The 24,844-nt window shown below is 37.0% G+C and overlaps 1 protein-coding gene across 1 annotated transcript in view; it reads right to left on the bottom strand.

Moving 5' to 3' along the window:
- The window catches only part of MCCC2 (methylcrotonoyl-CoA carboxylase 2), an 82,684-nt gene that overhangs the window by 15,317 nt on the left and 42,523 nt on the right, over positions 1-24,844 (bottom strand). Inside the window, 5 exon segments of the mRNA XM_037801646.1 lie at positions 9,641-9,717; positions 12,578-12,650; positions 16,102-16,197; positions 16,299-16,398; positions 20,739-20,803. Coding sequence (XP_037657574.1) covers positions 9,641-9,717; positions 12,578-12,650; positions 16,102-16,197; positions 16,299-16,398; positions 20,739-20,803 — 411 coding nt within the window.

Below are 24,844 nucleotides of genomic sequence, written 5' to 3'. Positions count from 1 at the left end.
CACAGACAAAGAAATGCTGAGAGAATTTGCTAACAAGAGACCTGCCCTACTGGAGATACTAAAGGGAGCCCTACAGACAGAGAAACAAAGACAGGACAGAGAGACTTGGAGAAAGGTTCAGTACTAAAGAGATTCGGTATAGGTACAATAAAGGATATTAATAGAGAGAGGGAAAAATATGGCAAACATAATCCAAAGGATAAGATGGCCGATTCAAGAAATGCCTTCACGGTTTTAACGTTGAATGTAAATGGATTAAACTCCCCAATTAAAAGATATAGATTCGCAGAATGGATCAAAAAAAATGAACCATCAATATGTTGCATACAAGAGACTCATCTTAGACACAGGGACACAAAGAAACTGAAAGTGAAAGGATGGAAAAAAATATTTCATGCAAGCTACAGCCAAAAGAAAGCAGGTGTAGCAATATTAATCTCAGATAAAATAGACTTCAAATGCAGGGATGTTTTGAGAGACAAAGAAGGCCACTACATACTAATAAAAGGGGCAATTCAGCAAGAAGAAATAACAATCATAAATGTCTATGCACCCAATCAAGGTGCCACAAAATACATGAGAGAAACATTGGCAAAACTAAAGGAAGCAATTGATGTTTCCACAATAATTGTGGGAGACTTCAACACATCACTCTCTCCTATAGATAGATCAACCAGACAGAAGACCAATAAGGAAATTGAAAACCTAAACAATCTGATAAATGAATTAGATTTAACAGACATCTACAGGACATTACATCCCAAATCACCAGGATACACATACTTTTCTAGTGCTCACGGAACTTTCTCCAGAATAGATCATATGCTGGGACATAAAACAAGCCTCAATAAATTTAAAAAGATTGAAATTATTCAAAGCACATTCTCTGACCACAATGGAATACAATTAGAAGTCAATAACCATCAGAGACTTAGAAAATTCACAAATACCTGGAGGTTAAACAACACACTCCTAAACAATCAGTGGGTTAAAGAAGAAATAGCAAGAGAAATTGCTAAATATATAGAGACGAATGAAAATGAGAACACAACATACCAAAACCTATGGGATGCAGCAAAAGCAGTGCTAAGGGGGAAATTTATAGCACTAAACGCATATATTAAAAAGGAAGAAAGAGCCAAAATCAAAGAACTAATGGATCAACTGAAGAAGCTAGAAAATGAACAGCAAACCAATCCTAAACCAAGTACAAGAAAAGAAATAACAAGGATTAAAGCAGAAATAAATGACATAGAGAACAAAAAAACAATAGAAAGGATAAATATCACCAAAAGTTGGTTCTTTGAGAAGATCAACAAGATTGACAAGCCCCTAGCTAGACTGACAAAATCAAAAAGAGAGAAGACCCATATAAACAAAATAATGAATGAAAAAGGTGACATAACTGCAGATCCTGAAGAAATTAAAAAAATTATAAGAGGATATTATGAACAACTGTATGGCAACAAACTGGACAATGTAGAAGAAATGGACAATTTCCTGGAAACATATGAACAACCTAGACTGACCAGAGAAGAAATAGAAGACCTCAACCAACCCATCACAAGCAAAGAGATCCAATCAGTCATCAAAAATCTTCCCACAAATAAATGCCCAGGGCCAGATGGCTTCACAGGGGAATTCTACCAAACTTTCCAGAAAGAACTGACACCAATCTTACTCAAACTCTTTCAAAACATTGAAAAAAATGGAACACTACCTAATTCATTTTATGAAGCTAACATCAATCTAATACCAAAACCAGGCAAAGATGCTACAAAAAAGGAAAACTACCGGCCAATCTCCCTAATGAATATAGATGCAAAAATCCTCAACAAAATACTTGCAAATCGAATCCAAAGACACATTAAAAAAATCATACACCATGACCAAGTGGGGTTCATTCCAGGCATGCAAGGATGGTTCAACATAAGAAAAACAATCAATGTATTACAACACATTAAAAACTCGAAAGGGAAAAATCAATTGATCATCTCAATAGATGCTGAAAAAGCATTTGACAAAATCCAACATCCGTTTTTGATAAAAACACTTCAAAAGGTAGGAATTGAAGGAAACTTCCTCAACATGATAAAGAGCATATATGAAAAACCCACAGCCAGCATAGTACTCAATGGTGAGAGACTGAAAGCCTTCCCTCTAAGATCAGGAACAAGACAAGGATGCCCGCTGTCACCACTGTTATTCAACATTGTGCTGGAAGTGCTAGCCAGGGCAATCCGGCAAGACAAAGAAATAAAAGGCATCCAAATTGGGAAAGAAGAAGTAAAACTGTCATTGTTTGCAGATGATATGATCTTATATCTAGAAAACCCTGAGAAATCAACGATACACCTGCTAGAGCTAATAAACAAATTTAGCAAAGTAGCGGGATACAAGATTAATGCACATAAGTCAGTAATGTTTCTATATGCTAGAAATGAACAAACTGAAGAGACACTCAAGAAAAAGATACCATTTTCAATAGCAACCAAAAAAATCAAGTACCTAGGAATAAACTTAACCAAAGATGTAAAAGACCTATACAAAGAAAACTACATAACTCTACTAAAAGAAATAGAAGGGGACCTTAAAAGATGGAAAAATATTCCATGTTCATGGATAGGAAGGCTAAATGTCATTAAGATGTCAATTCTACCCAAACTCATCTACAGATTCAATGCAATCCCAATCAAAATTCCAACAACCTACTTTGCAGACTTGGAAAAGCTAGTTATCAAATTTATTTGGAAAGGGAAGATGCCTCGAATTGCTAAAGACACTTTAAGAAAGAAAAACGAAGTGGGAGGACTTACACTCCCTGACTTTGAAGCTTATTATAAAGCCACAGTTGCCAAAACAGCATGGTACTGGCACAAAGACAGACATATAGATCAATGGAATCGAATTGAGAATTCAGAGATAGACCCTCAGATCTATGGCCGACTGATCTTTGATAAGGCCCCCAAAGTCACCGAACTGAGCCATAATGGTCTTTTCAACAAATGGGGCTGGGAGAGTTGGATATCCATATCCAAAAGAATGAAAGAGGACCCCTACCTCACCCCCTACACAAAAATTAACTCAAAATGGACCAAAGATCTCAATATAAAAGAAAGTACCATTAAACTCCTAGAAGATAATGTAGGAAAACATCTTCAAGACCTTGTATTAGGAGGCCACTTCCTAGACTTTACACCCAAAGCACAAGCAACAAAAGAGAAAATAGATAAATGGGAACTCCTCAAGCTTAGAAGTTTCTGCACCTCAAAGGAATTTCTCAAAAAGGTAAAGAGGCAGCCAACTCAATGGGAAAAAATTTTTGGAAACCATGTATCTGACAAAAGACTGATATCTTGCATATACAAAGAAATCCTACAACTCAATGACAATAGTACAGACAGCCCAATTATAAAATGGGCAAAAGATATGAAAAGACAGTTCTCTGAAGAGGAAATACAAATGGCCAAGAAACACATGAAAAAATGTTCAGCTTCACTAGCTATTAGAGAGATGCAAATTAAGACCACAATGAGATACCATCTAACACCGGTTAGAATGGCTGCCATTAAACAAACAGGAAACTACAAATGCTGGAGGGGATGTGGAGAAATTGGAACTCTTATTCATTGTTGGTGGGACTGTATAATGGTTCAGCCACTCTGGAAGTCAGTCTGGCAGTTCCTTAGAAAACTAGAGATAGAGCTACCATTCGATCCAGCGATTGCACTTCTCGGGATATACCCGGAAGATCGGAAAGCAGTGACACGAACAGATATCTGCACGCCAATGTTCATAGCAGCATTATTCACAATTGCCAAGAGATGGAAACAACCCAAATGTCCTTCAACAGATGAGTGGATAAATAAAATGTGGTATATACACACGATGGAATACTACGCGGCAGTAAGAAGGAACGATCTGGTGAAACATATGACAACATGGATGAACCTTGAAGACATAATGCTGAGCGAAATAAGCCAGGCACAAAAAGAGAAATATTATATGCTACCACTAATGTGAACTTTGAAAAATGTAAAACAAATGGTTTATAATGTAGAATGTAGGGGAACTAGCAGTAGAGAGCAATTAAGGAAGGGGGAACAATAATCCAAGAAGAACAGATAAGCTATTTAACGTTCTGGGGATGCCCAGAAATGACTATGGTCTGTTAATTTCTGATGGATGTAGTAGGAACAAGTTCACTGAAATGTTGCTATAGTATGTAACTTTCTTGGGGTAAAGTAGGAACATGTTGGAAGTTAAGCAGTTATCTTAGGTTAGTTGTCTTTTTCTTACTCCCTTGCTATGGTCTCTTTGAAATGTTCTTTTATTGTATGTTTGTTTTCCTTTTAACTTTTTTTTTCATACAGTTGATTTGAAAAAAGAAGGGAAAGTTAAAAAAAAAAAAAAAGAAAAAAGACAAACAAGGAAAAAAAAAAAAAAACAAAAACAAAAACGATGTGGTGCCCCCTTGAGGAGCCTGTGGAGAATGCAGGGGTGTTCGCCTGCCCCACCTCCATGGTTGCTGACATGACCACAGACATAGGGGACTGGTGGTTTGATGGCTTGAGCCCTCTACCATAAGTTTTACCCTTGGGAAGACGGTTGCTGCAAAGGAGAGGCTAGGCCTCCCTGTATTTGTCCCTAAGAGTCTCCTCCTGAATGCCTCTTTGTTGCTCAGATGTGGCCCTCTCTCTCTGGCTAAGCCAACTTGAAAGGTGAAATCACTGCCCTCCCCCCTACGTGGGATCAGACACCCAGGGAAGTGAATCTCCCTGGCAACGTGGAATATGACTCCCGGGGAGGAATGTAGACCCGGCATCGTGGGATGGAGAACATCTTCTTGACCAAAAGGGGGATGTGAAAGGAAATGAAATAAGCTTCAGTGGCAGAGAGATTCCAAAACGAGCCGAGAGATCACTCTGGTGGGCACTCTTACGCACACTTTAGACAACCTTTTTTAGGTTCTAAAGAATTGGGGTAGCTGGTGGTGGATACCTGAAACTATTAAACTACAACCCAGAACCCATGAATCTCGAAGACAGTTGTATAAAAATGTAGCTTATGAGGGGTGACAGTGGGATTGGGAATGCCATAAGGACCAAACTCCACTTTGTCTAGTTTATGGATCGATGTGTAGAAAAGTAGGGGAAGCAAACAAACAGACAAAGGTACCTAGTGTTCTTTTTTACTTCAATTGCTCTTTTTCACTCTAATTATTATTCTTGTTATTTTTGTGTGTGTGCTAATGAAGGTGTCAGGGATTGATTTAGTTGATGAATGTACAACTATGTAATGGTACTGTAAACAATTGAAAGTACAATTTGTTTTGTATGACTGCGTGGTATGTGAATATATCTCAATAAAATGATGATTAAAAAAAAAAAAAAAAAAAAAATACAATGGTGCTGATGTGTTAACAATAGGACATGTTACCATAGGTTTGTTCTGCCTCATTTTGCACTGTCATCTGTGTAATCACTGGTACACGGCTGTAGGACAACTGCCCATATCAGGCAGGAAGTCAATCACTGATATTCCTTACAGCAAGTGAAAGTTAAATAACAGAAAAGACAGAACTGCCTGTCAGTAAGAAAGGTTGAAACCTGCATTAAGATATTCTCGAGATGCTTGGAGATGCAGAACAAAAAACATTTAGAAATGCTAAGCTAACAGATGAAACCCAGAGTTTGCCCCAGAAAAGAGAAAAGACCACCAGTTGCTTGGAGAGAAACACCCTGGGAGAACAAGAAAGGATGCACAGAAGCTGAGAGAGAAAAGCTGAGAGAGAAGCCCAGAGACATTTTGGAGAAAGCTATTTTGAAACCAGAACCCGGGAGCAAAGGACCAGCAGACGCCAGACACGTGCCTTCCCAGCTGGCAGAGGTGTTCTGGATGCCACTGGCCTTTCTTCAGAGAAGGTATCCTCTGGTTGATGCCCTGGTTTGGACACTTAGGGCCTTAGAACTGTAAATTTGTGAACTAATAAACCCCCATTGTAAAACCCAAACAAACAAAGGAGGGGCAAGTTGGCGGCATAGAGAGGAGTGGAAGCTAAGCAGTTCCCCTGGAACAACTACAAAAAACCAGAAACAACTAGTAAATAATCCAGAATAACTGCGGGGGGACAAACGAGACCATCCACTCATCATACACCAACCTGAATTGGGAGGAATGCCCGAGAACACAGCATAAAATCTGTAAGTAAAACCTGCGGAACCAGGTCGGGAGACCCCCTCCCCCATAGCCCGAGCTGCGGAGCCGCGTGGTGCCAGAGAGAAGCTCTCTCCCAGCAAGCGAATACAGCTCAGCTGAGCTCCAACTGGGGTTTTAAGTAGCGAGTGTGAACTGCTCACTACAGGTACGCAGCCCCAAAAAACAGACAGAGGCTTTGGGTGACAACTGACCTGGGAGAGCCGGAGGGTCGCCTTGACTGGGTCTGAAGGGGACTATCTGTTTCTTTTTCGGCTCAGTGGAGAAAGCCCCAGTCATTTTAAGTTTCCAGGGCTGTGACTCGGGGAAGGGCGGAGACAGCACAAGCAGAGAGTGAGACCATTGAAATGCTAATGACCTCCACCTGGGGGCTCTGTCTTCTCTAGAAGGAAAGGGGTGGGGCCCTTTCCATTCAGAACCAGACCCCAGAGCCTGGGGGAACACGGCCACACCTCCTCACACCAGTCAAGAATTATAGGCTAACAGGCATCACCTGCTGGGCAGAAAAGCAGAGTGACCTGAGGCATCAAAGGGTGGAGCAATTTTTTAAGACACACCCGCAGGGAAACCAGATACTGAATATTTCTTCCCTCTGTTCTGGTCTGGGAAAACCTGATTTGGATAAACAAGGAAACCATGCCTAGACAACAGAAAATTACAACCTACACTAAGAAAAACAAAGTTAAGGCCCAGTCAAAGGAACAAACGTACACTTCAAATGAGATACAGGAATTTAAACAACTAATGCTAAATCAATTCAAAAAGTTTAGAGAAGATATTGCAAAAGAGATAGAGGCTGTAAAGGAAGCACTGGACATGTATACGGCAGAAATCAAAAGTTCAAAAAATCTACTGGTAGAATCTATGGAAATGAAAGGCACAACACAAGAGATGAAAGACACAATGGAAACATACAACAGCAGATCTCAAGAGGCAGAAGAAAACACTCAGGAACTGGAGAACAAAACACCTGAAAGCCTACACGCAAAGGAGCAGATGGAGAAAAGAATGAAAAAATATGAGCAACGTCTCCGGGAACTCAAAGACGAAACAAAGTACAATAATGTACGTATCATTGGTGTCCCAGAAGGAGAAGAGAGGGGAAAGGGGGCAGAAGCAATAATAGAGGAAATAATTAATGAAAATTTCCCATCTCTTAAGAAAGACATAAAATTACAGATCCAAGAAGCGCAGCGTACTCCAAACAGAAGAGATATGAATGGGCCTACGCCAGGACGCTTAATAATCAGATTATCAAATGTCAAAGACAAAGAGAGAATCCTGAAAGCAGCAAGAGAAAGGCGATCCATTACATACAAGGGAAGCTTGATAAGACTATGTGCAGATCTCTCAGTGGAAACCATGGAGGCAAGGGGGAAGTGGTGTGATATGTTTAAGATACTGAAAGAGAAAAACCACCAACCAAGAGTCCTGTATCCGGCAGGGCTGTCCTTCAAATATGAGGGAGAGCTCAAGGTATTTTCTGACAGGCAGACAATGAGAGACTTTGTGAACAAGATGCCTGCCCTGCAGGAGATACTAAAGGGAGCACTACAGGGTGATAGAAGACGGGAGAGTGTGGTTTGGAACACAATTTTGGGACATGGTAGCACAACAATGTAAGTACACTGAACAAAGGTAACTATGACTACGGTTGAGAGAGGAAGATGAGGAGCACGTGAGACACCACAAGAAAGGAGGAAAGATAGTGACTGGGACTGTGTAACTTGGTGAAATCTAGAGTATTCGACGGTTGTGATAAAATGTACAAATATGTTCTTTTACGAGGGAGAACAACCAAATGTCAACCTTGCAAGGTGTTAAAAATGGAGAGGCATTGGGGGAGGGATGCAATCAGCATAAACTAGATACTGTAACTAATAGAAAAAAAAAAAAAAAGATATTCTCTAGTTGTCCACTTTAAAAAAGATAAGACTATAAACCGTATGCCTAGGACAACATTTACTTTTTAATGAACATCTAAAATCCTTTCAGGCACCAAGATTATGATAAAATATATTGTTCTTAACAATACACCCTAAATAAATGGGATTTTTTATTAGATAAGTGCTAGGGACCTTCTAAGCTTGAGTCTAGAAAATGAATTATGTAAAGAAACAAAATTGTTAACTATTGCTTTCTGTCTCTTCTAAAGATTAAGAAAGAAAACTCTTATGAACTATTTCCCTTCTGTTTTTTGAGATTGTAACACAAACTCTTATAGCATATCCTTGCACTTTTGCTGGGAATGCCTGGGCAGGTACAAAATCTCAAAGTAACTTTTCGACCATACATAAACACTTCCTATGTTTACAAGAAAGAGGAAATCATATAGACCTTTGGGGCTTATTTTAATAAATGAAATGGTAGATTGAGGCCAAACAAAGCTCTCATGCCAAGCCAACATATAAAACCAGGTGGAATTCTGTTTGGCCTCAATCTGACATTTCCTTTATTGAAATAAATATATTAATTATTCATTAAGTCATTATTTCAGGAATATTTCATATTTTTCAAAATGCTCTCTATATATACATTATTGAATGAACACCAGCAAAACTTCTATATATATGGTAATACCAATTTTGTTTTAAAAAAAGGGGATAGAAAAAATGAAGAATATATTTCTAGTATGATTATAGGTGATTTTAATATACTTTCTTATTATTGTTTTATAATTGAATTGAGAGAACAATAATGAATACAATATAAAAACTGATTTTTATAGGTGAAAGATTTCACAAAAGTCAAATTCTTCCTCAATTAGGGTATGAAAGAAGACAGCAATAAAAGATGTCTTATCCTGTGATCTACTCTACCATTTCAAGAGGAAAAACAAGGCTAAATATCTTTTTTTTTAAGAAAATATTTTATCAAATACATACATGAATCACATTTATCCAAATTTAAGTAAACCTGAGAAGATGTAGGAAATTAAATACTAAGCCAAAAGATACTCAAGAATTCCCTCTTTAAAGTCAGAGCTCCAGAAACAAGTCCCACTACCCTCCCATTTCCAAAAAGTTAAAATCGAAGAGTTAAACCAGTGACAGCACAGAACAGAATAATCAGACTATGTCTCAGAACAACTGCATGGAACACTAGAGAATGAAGTTTTCAAGACATGTTCCGTGTCTTCTTAGAATATGTACATGTCCTTTATAACAAGTGTAATTCAAGTATTTTATAATAACTTTCTTAAAACTAGTGCATTTTATTTTTTTAATGGTGCTCCAGATAGTTCATTATGTTAAGGTAAACCACCATAAAAACTGTTTCTAACACACGCACAGAGTTCTGTTTGCTAAGGCATCTACTTAAACATTTTAAAGCTTTTATGAAATAAATTTTAATTCATTACTTGTCCTTCAAAATTAATTCAATTTAAACAGAAAAATCTTGAAACAGTTTAAACAGTACTTGCCTTTTTTGCAGATTCAGAAAAGAGAACACCATTGTTCCCAATGATGCCTACTGGGTACCCAAATATTCTAGCAAATCCTCAAAAGAAAATTAAAAAAAGACTTTATGATTTCGGAGGGCTTTTAATGCACAATAAAAACAGACATATTTACATTCGTTAATTTCTGATCAAAGTTAAATGTAAAGAGATTTTGTCTATGGTTTTGTCACAAATTTTATTAATAAGGTACTGGAGTCTATTCTCTTTTGCTCTCTTGAGAGGGTTGTGTTATATATGTAAAGATATCTACTCATCTGACAGGCATATAATTGTTATGTATATGTAACTGAGTGCTTACTATGTATTACATACTAGACATTAGGGGTGTATAGAGGTAAGGAAAACAAAGACATACAGAGCTGTAACAGTCAACTTTCAGAGCTAATAGCTAGTTTCAGATGATGAGCTTTCCTGAAAAGGCATGTGGTAACCACAGTCCCTTAAAATAAAAAGGATAAGCTCAGCAAAGGCAATTTTTTAAAAAGTCAGGAACAGGTAAGCCTGGTGATAACTAATTCTAAAGTAAGAAATGTAGTTAAGCTTACAAGAAAATGAACCACTCCACTTTCATTTTCTCTATATTTACATCTTTTTCTTTCTCCTTCCCACAACTTTCCTTTATATCTCACCACCATTTCCTCTATTGCTCCAAACACCTACCCTCCATACACACAAACACAGGAGAAATAAGGAAGGGAAAAGAAGAAAAAAACAAAAAAAACTGTTGTTTGATGAGACAGATATGTTAGGTGATTTCAGAGAAAGCTAATTATTTTGAAACCCCAAAGAACTCAACTAGAGAGACCTTCCTTTCCCAAGAGTATGACTTTCAACAAGGGGAGGGAATAAAAAAGCCTACTTATAACTAAAAATAGATGTTAAATACTTGGAACCCAAGAGTCAACAAACTGCGAAAGAGGGTCAAAGAAAGCATGCTATGAAAGTTCCTGGAACTGGACTCTGTCTCTTCAAGCTCTAGCTCGACAGAAAGGCTGTGGCTAAGAGACTCAGGGTGCTTGACACAAAGCAATTGCTCAAAAAAACTGGTGAATGAAAATTAATGGATAGTAGAGAATGTCAACATATTGACAACACAGAATACCAAGTTTTTAGATTATTTTTGTTCTTTACTTAGCCTTGTCTTGATTTATTATTTTTTAAAATCACTATGTTTATTTTATCTGATAAAACACTGATTTGATGACCATGTGATTTCTCTTTGTCTTTCAGGCCCAGAAGCCCACTTCAAAGCCTATGATGAGCATCCTAAACAGCACTGTCACTTTAGAGAAGCAATTCGGAGAGGAACAAAATCCAAAATGGTCTAGCAATCTACTCTTAGTCCCGCTCCACTCTCACAAAAAGAGATGGAAACTAGCACATCACTCACCAGCAAGATGCTATTCCTGATGGTGTACTGCCCTGTTAACTACTGACATTATCAACCCACAATTAGCCTTGCTTGGGGAATGGCAGGTACAGGACCTGCTGAGATGGGCACATGCCCCCACTACAACTAGGGACACCCATGGAGGAAGGGCCTTTCTAACTTCCTGATCTAAACGGAAAAGCAAAATGTCCAAGAAACTACTAGGGCCTACATATGGCAAATGCTGAGGCTGGAGGAAATTCTTAATGGCTGCCAAGCACACTTGATCCTTAGAGAAGCCTGTTCCTCTCCTCCCTCTCCTGTTCACCCTCTCATTACCTCCCTCCCCCAATTAGTTTCTCACCTCCTCTCCCTCCCATCCCTCCCCCATCTTCTCATCCCCCTCATCTCATTCTCCTCTCACCCTCTCATTCCCCCCAAGATGGAACAAACTGGATATATATTCTAGGGGACAAGGAGGTCACAGTATTTTAGCAAGTATAGGGCAAATACATAAAAGCAGATGACAAGAACAGCCCATCCATCTTCAGAGAAAGCAGAAACAGCTTTGACTTGTTTTAAACTGCTTCACAGTGAGGGTTATATCCTGAACTATTTTGTGACAAATCCTGCCTATATATCAAACAAAAAGCTCTTAATCACTTAAACACCTAAATACAAAAATACAAATTCCACCCCAGTGTGAACCCTTTTCTTGCTCATAAATCAGATCAGGAGAAAGTGTTGTAAATTATCCTTAAGCCTCAACATATTTTTACAATTTGAATTTTTACAGCAAGTTTCTATTCTATTCTGATATGTTGTCTTCTGATTACCTTCTACATTTTCAAGCTTTATAAGAACAAATAAAACTTACAAAACCTGTTCTGCTATCTGTCCAAGACAGATTATTCTAGCTGTGTTTCAAATACTTTTCTTCAGAGGCCTGCAAACTTAACAATTTAGACAAATGAATTAACTTTCCTAAATATCCTTATTTTAATAGTTTTTCCAGACTTGGTATGCTGCTCTGTATTCTCAATCTAGTATTTGCATGAATCACCATAAGATCTACACTGAGGCTATGAGAAGCTTTAATTCACTCTACATCACTTCTGAGAACCTAAACATCATATAAAACTTTTAACAGGAAGTGGATACTAAAGAGCAAAGGAAATGGTTCTGAAATTTTCAAAATAAACATAGCTACCCAAAGAAACAAAAGGAACTACAAATATTTGCTGCTAATTTTACTATGAGAACATTTTCATACAGGTAATACCACAAAGCCACAGGTAAGGGCCTACCTCACAGCATCAAGTTGCCATAATTTTACACTCTTTGGATCCATGAGGCCATTCAGCTACAAATGATCTTTATAAAATAGCTCCTTTTGAATACTGACTCACACATTTGTACTGCTCTAAATAATAAAGCTCATGCCAAGTATTTCAAAGCCTTGAGACAAGAGATCACTTATTTTCAAAGCAAAAGAAAATGTTCATCTGTTCATTTCTTGTTCTTTATACCTGTGACTAATGTGTCTCCATAGAAGGCTTTGAATTCATTGAATCTGCTTCCATCCACAATTCTAGCAATGACCTGAGAGGAAAAATAATGTCCCTGAGAAATTACATTACAAAAGACTTTTTGCATTAAAGTTATTTATAAAGAAAACAAATTCACAGTGAAGCTGTCACTTTGACAAAATTTCACCCTATCCAGAAAATCTTCTCACCAGAATTTCACTTTACATGCATGTTGAATGCCCTGAAGCCATTCTGGGTGCTGATTTTACACTTTGCTAAAAGAGCAGCAGCACCATGCTACATACATAAGAAGCAGAAGAGACTCTATGGGCCTGTTGCTCAACTTAGAGCTTCAGACTACTCAAAATGTATCTGCAGAGCTTCAGGGATTCAATCAGAAAGCAGGTTATGGGTAAATGATAAAGTTTTACGGTCAGAAGACATGGGTTCCAACCTATGGTGTCACACATAGTCTATGTATCATTTAACCCGAGTCTCCGTTTTTCACTTCAGGAAAAATGCAACAAAGTTGTGAAAAAAGATGTGTATGAACTACAGAAGTAATGGAACCTAAGAAAATAATGCTGAGAGTAAGAACCAGCTTTACCACTGAGATACCAGAATTACAGGCTGGTTACCTACAACTCTCTAAGCCTCAATTTCCTCATCTGTAAAATAATAATAATGATAATGAAAAAATACTAACTAAAGCACAATGCCTGGCTCTCAGTAAAAGGCAGCTATTATTATTAAGCATTCAATAAACGTTCATTGATTCTGAATCTGATGTAGCTGAAAGAGCATTCTGAATATATATTATTAACCTAAAAGGAGTAGAAATGACTATACTTGGGGCTCATCATTATACATCACGAGTATTTCAAAGCGTGATAGATATTCTTCTCTAGCTTGCATGTCTCTTTCTCTTTATCACATCAATCAAAGCCCTCTTTTCTAAGATGCAAAGGCTGAAAAATGAATGAATGCTTCCTAATATACATATTTCCATAAGTAAAAGCTTATTTTGAGTTATTCTTTATTTTCCTAAAAGTTCCAACAATATGAGACTATAACATTTCTCTTTCCTAGATGTTATATATCTGCAAAATTACACCTTTTAATAAACGATCAACATATAGCAACTACCGTTCTTTACACATAACAAAACCATTAATGATCTCATAATAATTATTTTGCCTTGGGCATATTGAGCAGATTTAACAATTTTTAAAAGGGAAAGAGGCTACTATTTTGTAATAGCATAGTAGCACCAAAAGAAGAAACAGAAAATCTATAAACAAAGTGAAAGCCACTAATGGGCACCACAATCTAGGGCCATTCGGTATAATACCACCTTCTCACTCTCCAGCCACCCAAACTTCAGGAAGCAGACAGAGAATGTAGCACTATTCCTATTCATAGAAGCAGAAACCAATGCTCATAGAAGTTACATCCCAGTAGCTCTGGATTGGGGCAACAAGAACTAGAACCGGATTTTCTGACTCATATTCTAGTGCTGTCCTATAGCTGCACACAATGTTAGGACCTGCATCTAGGGATTATTTGTTATTAGAGAAAAATAAAATAAATTTTCATCACCATGATGAGCATGAATCAACAAAAGATACCCCAGGAAAACTGCACTTGGATTTATGCCTTGTTTGCCTATCCTTTCTCAGGCTTCTCGCCCTCCACACCCTTTAGCTGAAATTTCCACATCTAAGAAACCTGCCCCAACACATCCCCAAGTCCCCTGATACCCTGGACTTTGAAGGCCCAAGCTTCCCTGGATAAGTCACTTACCCTCACTGAGTACTGTTTTCTCATCTGCAAAGTATGCATAAAAATACCTACGTGAGATCTTGTTTAAAAAAAAAAAAAAAAAAAAGTCCAGGATACTATTTAAGAAAGTAAGAAAGAATCTATCTTTTATAAAAGATTTCTATTAAAATGAAATGGAAATACCATGAAGGCATGGGTTTGTATCTCTTTGGTTCTCTTCTGTATCTCTGGCACCTGAAATGATGCCTGGCATAGAACAAATACGTAATATAAATACTGTTGAATAAATGAAAAAGTAGTTATGGTGAAAAGAATGAATTCTTGGCCATCTAGAAAACTTGACTACCTAGCACTAACTAGAACAAGTCATTTTTCAAACATATCAGATTTTAACTACCATTTCTTCTGTACCTGTAATTAACTGAAAAATCAAATGAAAACCCCAATACTGAAGCTTAAAGTTAACTAAATCACTTGCTAAAATGACGTATCAGTTAAAGCTCTGTAAAATTTGGGATTTAAAGTCCACTAGTGTGATGGAGTGAATTGTGTGCTCCAGTTTGGACATGTTCTTGGTCTTGGTCCCCATTCTGGTGGGTGTGGACCCAATACAAATAAGATCTCTTCAAGATGTTACTTCATTTAAAGTGTGACCCAACTGACTCAGGTTGGGCTTTAATCCAGATTACTAGAGTCCTTTATCAGCAAAGTGAAAGTTAGTCAGAGAGACAAATAATGGGGAGCAGCCAGTAGCTGGAAGTCAATGGACACCAGAAGAGAAAGGAGAAGATGCTGCCATGTGCACTGCCATGTGACAAAAAGGCAAGGAATCCCAAGAATGCCGGCCAGCCAAAAGATACTGACCCAACCACACCTAGGGATCTAGCCACAGAAAAACGTTCCATGAAGAACTTAGAAAGACATGGGGAAATGTTTAAAATTTAGTACAGTAAAAGTAGAAAAAACATATGTATGTGCTCTCTCATAAAAATGCATACATATGCATTAAGGCAAAACACCAAAACATTGGTTGCTTTCTCTGGATGTTGCCATTTTTCTTTATGTTTTTCTGTATCTTCTAAATTTTACACAATTGTTTTATAATCAAAGGGAAAGGTAATTTAAAATTTTAAGACTTCTAGCATAGAATATGATATTAAGATAATTTCCTAATTTAAAAATTACTCGGGCCGCTATCCATACTGAACAAAATAAACGACCACAGGTTACATGTAAACACAAAAAACTGTCAGTCTAGATTACAGATGATTATGTCTACAATCTGTAACCATGGCAACATCTTCAACTGTAGTCAAAGGTCTAATCTTTGCTAATGTCATACTGCTCTAAAAGAGTATGTTTTTCTCTTCCAACAGTTTACTGACATTTCATTCATTTCCCAAAATTACAGTACTGAAAAGAAATAGCTGAAAATTGTTAAGCTGCACTGCATCACTCCTACCTTCCACAGGAAAATGGAATCCTATTTATGAACAAACCAAGCTTTGTCACTGTATAATGAAAACCTTATAATAAGTTTTCCCATCTCGAGTACTTACCATGTACCAATGAAACCTACACTCTAGAAAGATATCTTTCCCTTACATGTCACTCCTTACTGAGATCCACATCAATTATCAGACATGAACATATCTTAACAGACTTTAACTCTGAAAGTGGATACACATATAAAGAGATAGAAAACATGGTTTATGGCTCAGAAGAGTTCCATTTTTACATACCTCTCGGACATCAAAGTTCCTCTTAAGGTTGGCACCAACTATTCCATATAATTCATCAGCAGGAAATAAAGGATCTTCAGAAGGTTCAATGTTAACCTGCAGAAATATAGAAATAACCCATTTAAAGATATTTTGAGGTGACATTAGCCAAAATGTTTTTCAGCAAAATAAAAGATATAAGAGTAACTCCTACTCACATCCAATTTCTTTTGATAATTTAGATTCCTCACAGCCTTCCTAGCTAAGTGAAGGGCATGGTTATCATCCAAAGCGTAGTGGTCAGTCACTCCAGACTTTCTACAGAGTAAAGGACACTAAAATAATCAGAACAGGGAAAAGTAAAATAATTCAATATCTTAAACCCCAAATATCTTCTCTCATCTACAGATGACAGCATGCTTACTTCTGAAACACCTGAATAAATGTCATCTTATTTGATCCTCACAATGTCCCTGGAAACAATATTATCCTTGTTTTTATACACAAGAAAAAAATAAGGTATGCACAAGTACGTGTCCTAGGACCACTAGTACCTATGTAAGAATCCACGCCTTCTATTTCTCAATCTTGACCTTCTATTAGATCAGAGGGCCTTGCTGTCTAGGGCTTCTATTAAATGCTCATCCCATGCACACCAAACAAAACTGTATATGACAAAATCCAACCACTGATGGCAAACTTTCATGATGTAGCCCATAACAGAAGAAACTGTAACTAACTGAGCTTCTAATAAATGTATCAGCTATTCTCTCAGCATTTCCAAGGGACTGATGAGCCTTCCCTTACAAAGTTAGCCCCCGAAAGAAGGCAGCATAGGTAACAAACACAACACAAGGGATTGAACACAACTGTCTCTCAGATCATAGTTAAAAATGGGTGTTGATAAAACGGCTCTGCAGTAAGCACCATGCAGGTTCCTGCTTAATTTCAGTTCAGTGTGAGTGAAGCACAGGCTTGTTTGGGTTATTAGTTCTGCCCAGATTAGATGGCTTGTTATTTCAGATGTAGGTGTACTATGACTTCCTAGCAAAGTATTTTAAAAATCTGTAAATTTAGGCAAAGAAAGAGAATTTAGGTTCATTTTATGATTAAGGAGTAAGCTGCCACAATCTAAATGTTGAATTTTTTGTATAGGGAAAAGGCCAAAACCTCAGGAGACATTTCTAAGATCCAGGTTTCTAACAACGGTTTCATGTCACGTTCCACCTCTGGATTAGGTATTCCTAAGTAAAAGCAGAGATGTTTACTCCTCTGCTATCCCTCCAATGCCTTGCAAATGGCAGACCTTTCAGTTTCTTTAATTTAATGCAACATTTTATAATCTACCATATTTTTAAAATGTTTCACACACAATACAGCTGCAGTTGCTGGCTTCTTGCTATACTGCAATAATTCAGCAAACAAGTAGAAGCAGAAGAAACTGCTTCTAAATCAGCGAATCTTTCAAATTAAATGCTTTTTTTTTTTACAAAAACTGCACATTATTTACCACAAAGGGAAGAGAGGGAAACCTTTGATGAATGTTTATATAAATCTTTGTGTCTAAGTAGCTCTTAGGGATGACTAATCAGAGAGGTATAAATATGTATTTATAAAGATAGAGAAAACCCAAAGCAACCTGTGTAAATTTTATGACCAAATTAAAAAAAAAAAGTCATCACCACCTAATCATTTTCCTGACTTAAAACAGATTACCATTAATGATAACAGGTAATAGTAATAGAGTGCTTAGTATGCACCAGGCACTGGGCTATGAGGTAGATACTATTTGTATCTTCATTTTACACATTAGGAGCTGAGGCTCAGGGAGGTTGAGTAGTTTGTTTAAGTCACAAGGCTAATAAGTGAGGCAACTGGAAGATGAATTCCAGAGCCTGTAACTCCTAACTTGATATCCTGCTTACAGCTTTTATGGGCCCTGGATTATTTTTTTAAAACAGTCAAAATAAAAAAAAAAACTTAAAAGCTAATGTTCCTCTAACATCATCTTTATCTCCTTCCCCTAATGAAGCCCTATAAACAGAGGTACCTCACTTTGTCCTGGTCCCCTAACCTTGCACCCTCACTCTCTCTAGGATGAAACATCCACTCTAGCCAGGCTAATCACTTTACTGTCTCTCTGTAAGGGTCAGGAAGAGACCAGATATTCACTAACGCTGTGTCTATGCCCATACACCCTGCTCACCTGAACAAGCAAGCACTGTGCCCAGACTCAGCCAGCAACTCACCTCCTCCCTCTAAGCTTTACTCTGACTCCCTTGATTCCACGCCAGTCATTCCTTTAATCCTGCTTCCTTCAACCTTTAGTTGTAAAAGTGGAAGCATACTAACAAATTTATTTTGTAATTGTATTTTTAGCTCATTCATTTAATTCTCTTATCTGCCTAATTAAAGTATAAATCTTTGTTGCTCCTAACACTTAGTACAATCAATCTACCTACAGTAAGTGCTCAATGAGAAAGGAACAAATGAAAAACTGAGGCAAATATCCAACTATTCAAATGTCATGGCAGTGTTCACTGATAGGAAAGTAGAAATGCTCCCACTTCTCTTCCTTCTCCCACCCATGGGAATCCTCCCGGAACCATCTGCCTCCCTGGGTTTGCAGTTTGCCAGAGCAAAAGGAGATCACCAAGCTCAATGATTGCATGTACTTGCCATTTCAGTTTGGGTTCCTGGAGGCATGGTTCTGGGCTCTCTTCTCTATCTGCATTCACCCCAGGAGAAACTGTCTAGTCAGCATCTCTACCTGGATGTTTCACAAGCATCTCCAACTTAGCAGATTCAAAAGAAAAGCCTGATCCCCAGCCCCATCCCCAAATCTGCTACTTCTCTAGTCTTGCCAATCTCAGGAAATGAAACGATTTCATCATCATCTTTGTCACCTCACTTTTCTCTACCCCTTATGTGAAATCCGTCAACAAGTCTTCCAATTCCACCTCTAAAACAGAGCTCAAATCTTTTCACTCTCCTTTATAACCACACCCATCTAAGGCACTGGCATCTCTCACCTATGCTAGCCATAAAACCACCCAATCAGTTGGTCACCCACGTAAGGGTCTTGCCAATCCTCCAAGCTTTCTCCATTTAGTAGCCAGAGGGATTTTTTTTTTTAATGAAATATCTGATGATAACACATCTCTGCTTAAAACCCTTCCATGTAATCTAATCAGTTGAAGACTTTTAAGGGAAAAGAGAGAACTCTGACTTTTCCTTCAGCCAGCCAGCCTCTCCTGGGGAGTTCATCAAAGAACTTCAGCCTGCCCTACTGAATTTGAACTTGTGCATCCTCACAGTTGCATGAGACACTTCTATAAAATCTCATATTTACAGCTATCTCCTGTTGGTTCTGTTTGCCTAGAAAACCCTGACTAATACAGTGTGGTAACATGTATAAACCTTGAAGACATTATGCTGAATGAAACAGACCAGACACAAAAGGGCAATTATTGCATGATCTCACTGATACGAACTAATTACAATAAGCAAACTAATAAATTAGAATCTAGAATATAGGTTACCAGGGACTGGACTGGAGGCAGAGAATGAAGAGTTGGTGCTTAATTTGTACAGAAATTCTATTAAGGTTGATTGTAAAATTTTGGAAATGGCTGGTAGTGATGGAAATACATTATTGTGAGTGTAATGAACAACACTGAATAAATATATGTCAATGTGGTTAAAAGGGGAAATTTTAGGTCATATATGGTACTAGAATAAAAATTAAGATTTTTTAAAAGGCAAAAAAAAAAAAAAACAACCAAAAAAAACACCTTCAATGGTTTCCCTTTGGACTTAAGAAGTCCAAGATCTTTAATAACCAGTGATGATAAACAATGATAATTATGGTGGTTAACATTTCTAGGTCTTTACTTAAAGTAGATACTGTTTCAAGCAATTTACATGTATTGTCTCATTTAATCATCACAAAACCCTTGGAGGTAGATGGTATTCTTACCCTTGAACCCTAACCCAGTGGTGTACTGCAGCTAGCTTGTACCTGTCTTAGGAGAGCTGACTGTCCATATATCTTAGATTCCACATTCAGTGATGTCACGTTGGTAACTTGCAATCAGCCATCATGGTATAATTCGTACCACAGAAATTGGCAAACACCACAAACCAGGGCTTTTTTATCCCCTCCCCCCAGAAAATCAGTTGTTAAACATTTACCAGTACACCAAAGGATACATCCACCTTTTATATGCTCTCCCTATAATTTCTCCTTTGTAGCCCTTATCATATACCTACATTTGATTTTTTTGTATTTATTTATTGCTCATTTACCTGACTAGAATGTAAGCTCCTGAGGGCAATGACAGTGTACATCTTGTTCACTGCCTTATCTCCAACATCTAGAAGAGTGCCTGGTACACAACAAACGTTCAATGAATATTTGTTAAATAGATAAGAAACTCATCTCTCTAGTCCTTCCAGGCTATAAGAGGAAAGCTAACCCTCTAGCTTGGAAATGCAACTCCACAGTTTAAAGAACTGAAGCCTAAAACAGCAGATCAAGAACAAATAAACTGTGGTTTGGTCTGACAAATTTAGCACTTAGAAAAAAATAACTTAAAACTTCTTTTAAACAAACAAAACTACAGTCAATCCTGGAAAGAAACAGCCTTCTGCTTCACCTGCAATGAAGATCAGCACCTCCAAGATCCTCAGCTGACACCTCTTCTCCAGTTGCTGCTTTAACCTACAAGAAGGATAAAAATTAACAGTGATGCCACACTACTGCAAAATGTTAATAATAGGGAAAACTGGGGGTGGGGGTATATATGGGAACTCTGTACTTCCTGCATGATTTTTCTGTAAACCTACAACTGCTCTAATAAAAATTTTTTTAAAAAGTCATCAGTGGTATTTGCCCATCATGAGATAATAAAAATGCTTTCCTAGCATGCACATCTGCTAACTGACTATATCTACCACTCTCTTCCACAGAGCTGAAGACCACTGGATTTTCTCAACCCATCCACCCAGCAAACCTAGATGATATTATCTTCAGTCTACAAATGAAGCAACTGAACCTAGAGCCACTAAGGAACTTGCAGATAACAGCTGAGCAAGCACTGGAGCCCAATTTGAACCCAGGAGTTTCTGACCCAAAGCCCACCTTCTTTCAACTACATTCTGCTGCCTCAACACACACTTGTGAAGAAAGCCTTTGTGTCTTTGCACATGCTGTTCCTACTGCCTGGGATCCCTTCTCCCTCTCGCCTACCTGGTAAATTCCTACTTATCTTTCAAGTTGCACCTCAAGTCACCTGTTTTTTGGGACTTTCCTGACCCACACAGGCCTCCCCATTGTTAATGACACCCCGCAATATTAATACAGAAATGCTAGCTCATCCAAGAGCATTCTACCTACACCTCCCAAGTGACACTTGCCAGACTGTATTACAGTACTTTACCTGTCTGTCTTCTCATATAATACTGTAAGTTCCTCAAATTCAGGAACTATGGCTTATTGATTGCTGCAGACTTAATAAATGTGTATTGAATTAAGACTTTCTTTTCATCAACTCAATGCATGATCACCTAAACTGAAAAATTCCAATTACTGTCACAAACCATGTGTAATATCTTAAGGTGGGGAAAAAATCTCCAAGATTACCTGCATCTAAGATTCAACAGATATGGCTAAAAAGAAAGAAACCTCAAGTTATAAATTAATAATGACTTAATTATTGCATGAGAAATTCTAACCGGAAACAGAAAGAAACATAATTTAGTGCTAAATGCTACCTTGATCCCTTTGGAATTGCTTATTGATTCTTACTTCTTTGGGTTGATTAATATGTTTCTTTTTGTTAAAACAGAAAAAGGTTTTATTAGAATAATGAGCATTAATCTAAAATACAGCATAGAAATGACTTATTATTCCCTACATCAAAAGCTTTGTCTTAACTTAAATACTGTTCCACAGAGAAAGGTAATTAAAATTTTCATCTCCAATTATTCCACTCCCAGAACTAAATTCTTGTTTTTCTTCTCCCTCCCCAAAAAAATCAGTGTAAAATTGTGTCAGTCCAAACAATAACTAATTGTAAGAAGTGTCTGGATATCTAAAATTGTAAAAAGGAATAAACAACAGATATACTCTATTTTCAGACATCTGACTAAAAAAAAAAAAACTGGAAAAAAAAAAAAGGATTGTCATCAGTTAATATTTATTGAACACCCACTACATGCTCAATACTGAGACAGGTACAAAGATAATACAAGTCAAAGAAACATTAAAATAAAAAAATAAAACAGCTTGTTCTACTAAGTAATAAGTAGATAAACAAAACAGAAGATAAACAAAAGGCAAGAGAACAAAAAACGCCTTCAAAAACTATCAAATCTTTTAAAACCACTCAAAGCCACTGAAAGCTATAGCAACTGCACCCTAAACTATTTGTGAAAATGACAAAGCCTTTTCTCAACCTTCAGTATAACAAGAATCAGAATTTAGAATTCTCAAACAGATGAGGTTGTTGCTTCTTTTTCTCCCCTTAAGAGAACTGCTGGCTTCTCTGGTAGATAAGTTGTTTCTTTCTAATACATATGGCAAATTTGAGTCCACTGAATGGATATAATTATTTCCCTTGAGACAAAATCTCTCTAACATTAAACATTATTCCAATATGATATACTGCCTGTATTCCCAAAAAAGATCCATTATAACTATTTCCCTGTAGAAAAAATTTTCTTGCTAAAGCATTCCATTATTATGATGCTGCCTATAAAAAGATGTTTTGAAATTTTAGTCATATCTTTACTCATTTTCTAATGAAATATAAATAAGAACAACTCATGAAAGTCTGTATCCTCTATTACACAGAGGAAAATTTTGAGTGGATTTTCCTCTTATTAACCAATGATAGTTATCATATAGAGCTGGAGAAAAAAATAAAGAATAATAAACACTTTAGGCTTTTTGAATAACGCCTTGAGACTTTTTGTACATTTGAAATGGCAGCCTCAGTCTTACCTGATCCTCAACAAAGTCATTTTAACACAATCATTTTGGAAATAGTTATTTTATTACAAAGCATAAGTTCTTTTTAATATACTCTTTTTAATAAGCTTTTATTAGTATTCCAAAGCCAAAGATGATATACTTTGACAGACTTCAAGCAAAAAAGTTTTTTTAATTGATATACAATTCACATATCATAAAATTCACCATTTTAAGGTGTACAATTCAGAGGTTTCTATTATATTTGCAAGGTTATTTAACCATCACGATCATGTAAATTTCAGAATATTTCATTGCCCCCAAAAAGAAACACCATATCCATTAGCTCACTCTCTATTCCTCCTTCCCTACAGCCCTGGCAACCATTAATCTACTTTCTCTTTCTATGAATTTGCCTATTTGAGACATTTCATATGAATGGAATCATACAACATTTGTCCTTTTGTGTCCGACTTCATCAAGTTAGCGTAATGTTTTAAAGGCTCATCCATGTTGTAACATGTATCAGAATTTTATTCCCTTTATGGTCAAATAATACTCCATTGTATGGATAAACAAACAACATTTTGTTTATCCATTCATCAGGTGATGGACATTTGGATCGTTTTCACTTTGGGCTATTATAAATAATGTGGCCACAAACATTTGTGTGCAAGGTTTTGTGTGGACACATGCTTTTCATGTGGAGTTGTTAAGTCGTACGGTAAGTCATATGGTAAGTTTGAGAAACTGCCAAACTGTCCAAAGCACATCTTACATTCCCATTAGCAATGTGTGAGGGTTCCAATTTCCCCAACTCCTCACCACTATGTCTCTCTGATTATAGCTATTCAGTGGGTGTTGAAGTGATACCTCATTGTGGTTCTGATTTGCATTTCCCTAATGACTACTGATCCTGGGCATCTTTGCATGTGCTTATTGGCCATTTGTATTTTCTTCTTCGGAGAAACATCTATTGAGACCCTTTGCCAATTTTCTGACTGACAATTTTTTTGTCTTGTTTATTGTTGAGTTATAAGAATTCTTTATACTTTCTGGATACAAGTCTCTTAGATGCAGGATTTGCAATATTTTCTCTCATTATGTGCGTTGTCTTTCCACTTTCTTGATGGTGTCCTCTTGAAGCACAAAAGTTTTTAATTTTGATAAAGTCCAATTTATTTTTTCTTTTGTAACTTGTGCCTTTAGTGTCATATCTAAGAAGGTTTTGCCTAATCCAAAGTCACGAGGACTGAGCCCTTAGGAGTTTTATAAATTTAAGCTCTTACATTTAGGTCTATGATCCATTTTGAGTTAATTTTGGAGTACGCTGTAAGGAAGGGGTTCAACTTTTTTTTGCATGTATACATTCACTTGTCCCATCATCATTTGTTCAAAGGACTAATCTTTCCCTATCAAATGGTCTTGGCCGAAAGAATAAACTTTTACTTACTTTTTTGTCAACATCATCAGTACTACTGTTTGACTCAAGGTCAATCACAGATAAACCAAGAAGTGAAAATGGCAAGATTCCTAGATATAAGATGTAAATTTTTGTGTAATGCGGGGGGAAAATATATTTCTAGTTTGTATATGCATAAACAAACTCTGGAAAAGATACAATAAACACCCTTTATATGATGGGGAAAGGGAACATCGTGAGAGTTATGAGTTATGTAAACTCATAGATACAAAATATAGAATATAGGTTACCAGGATATAGAAATAGGCTAAAGAATGGGGAGCAGTTGCTTGGTATGTACAGAATGTTTAACTAGGGTGAACTTAAAC

This window comes from Choloepus didactylus, chromosome 13 (assembly GCF_015220235.1).
Source record: "Choloepus didactylus isolate mChoDid1 chromosome 13, mChoDid1.pri, whole genome shotgun sequence".
Taxonomy (NCBI): Eukaryota; Metazoa; Chordata; class Mammalia; order Pilosa; family Megalonychidae; genus Choloepus; species Choloepus didactylus.
The sequence above is the reverse complement of the archived record's forward strand: the minus strand, read 5'-3'. Positions and strand labels throughout refer to the sequence as shown.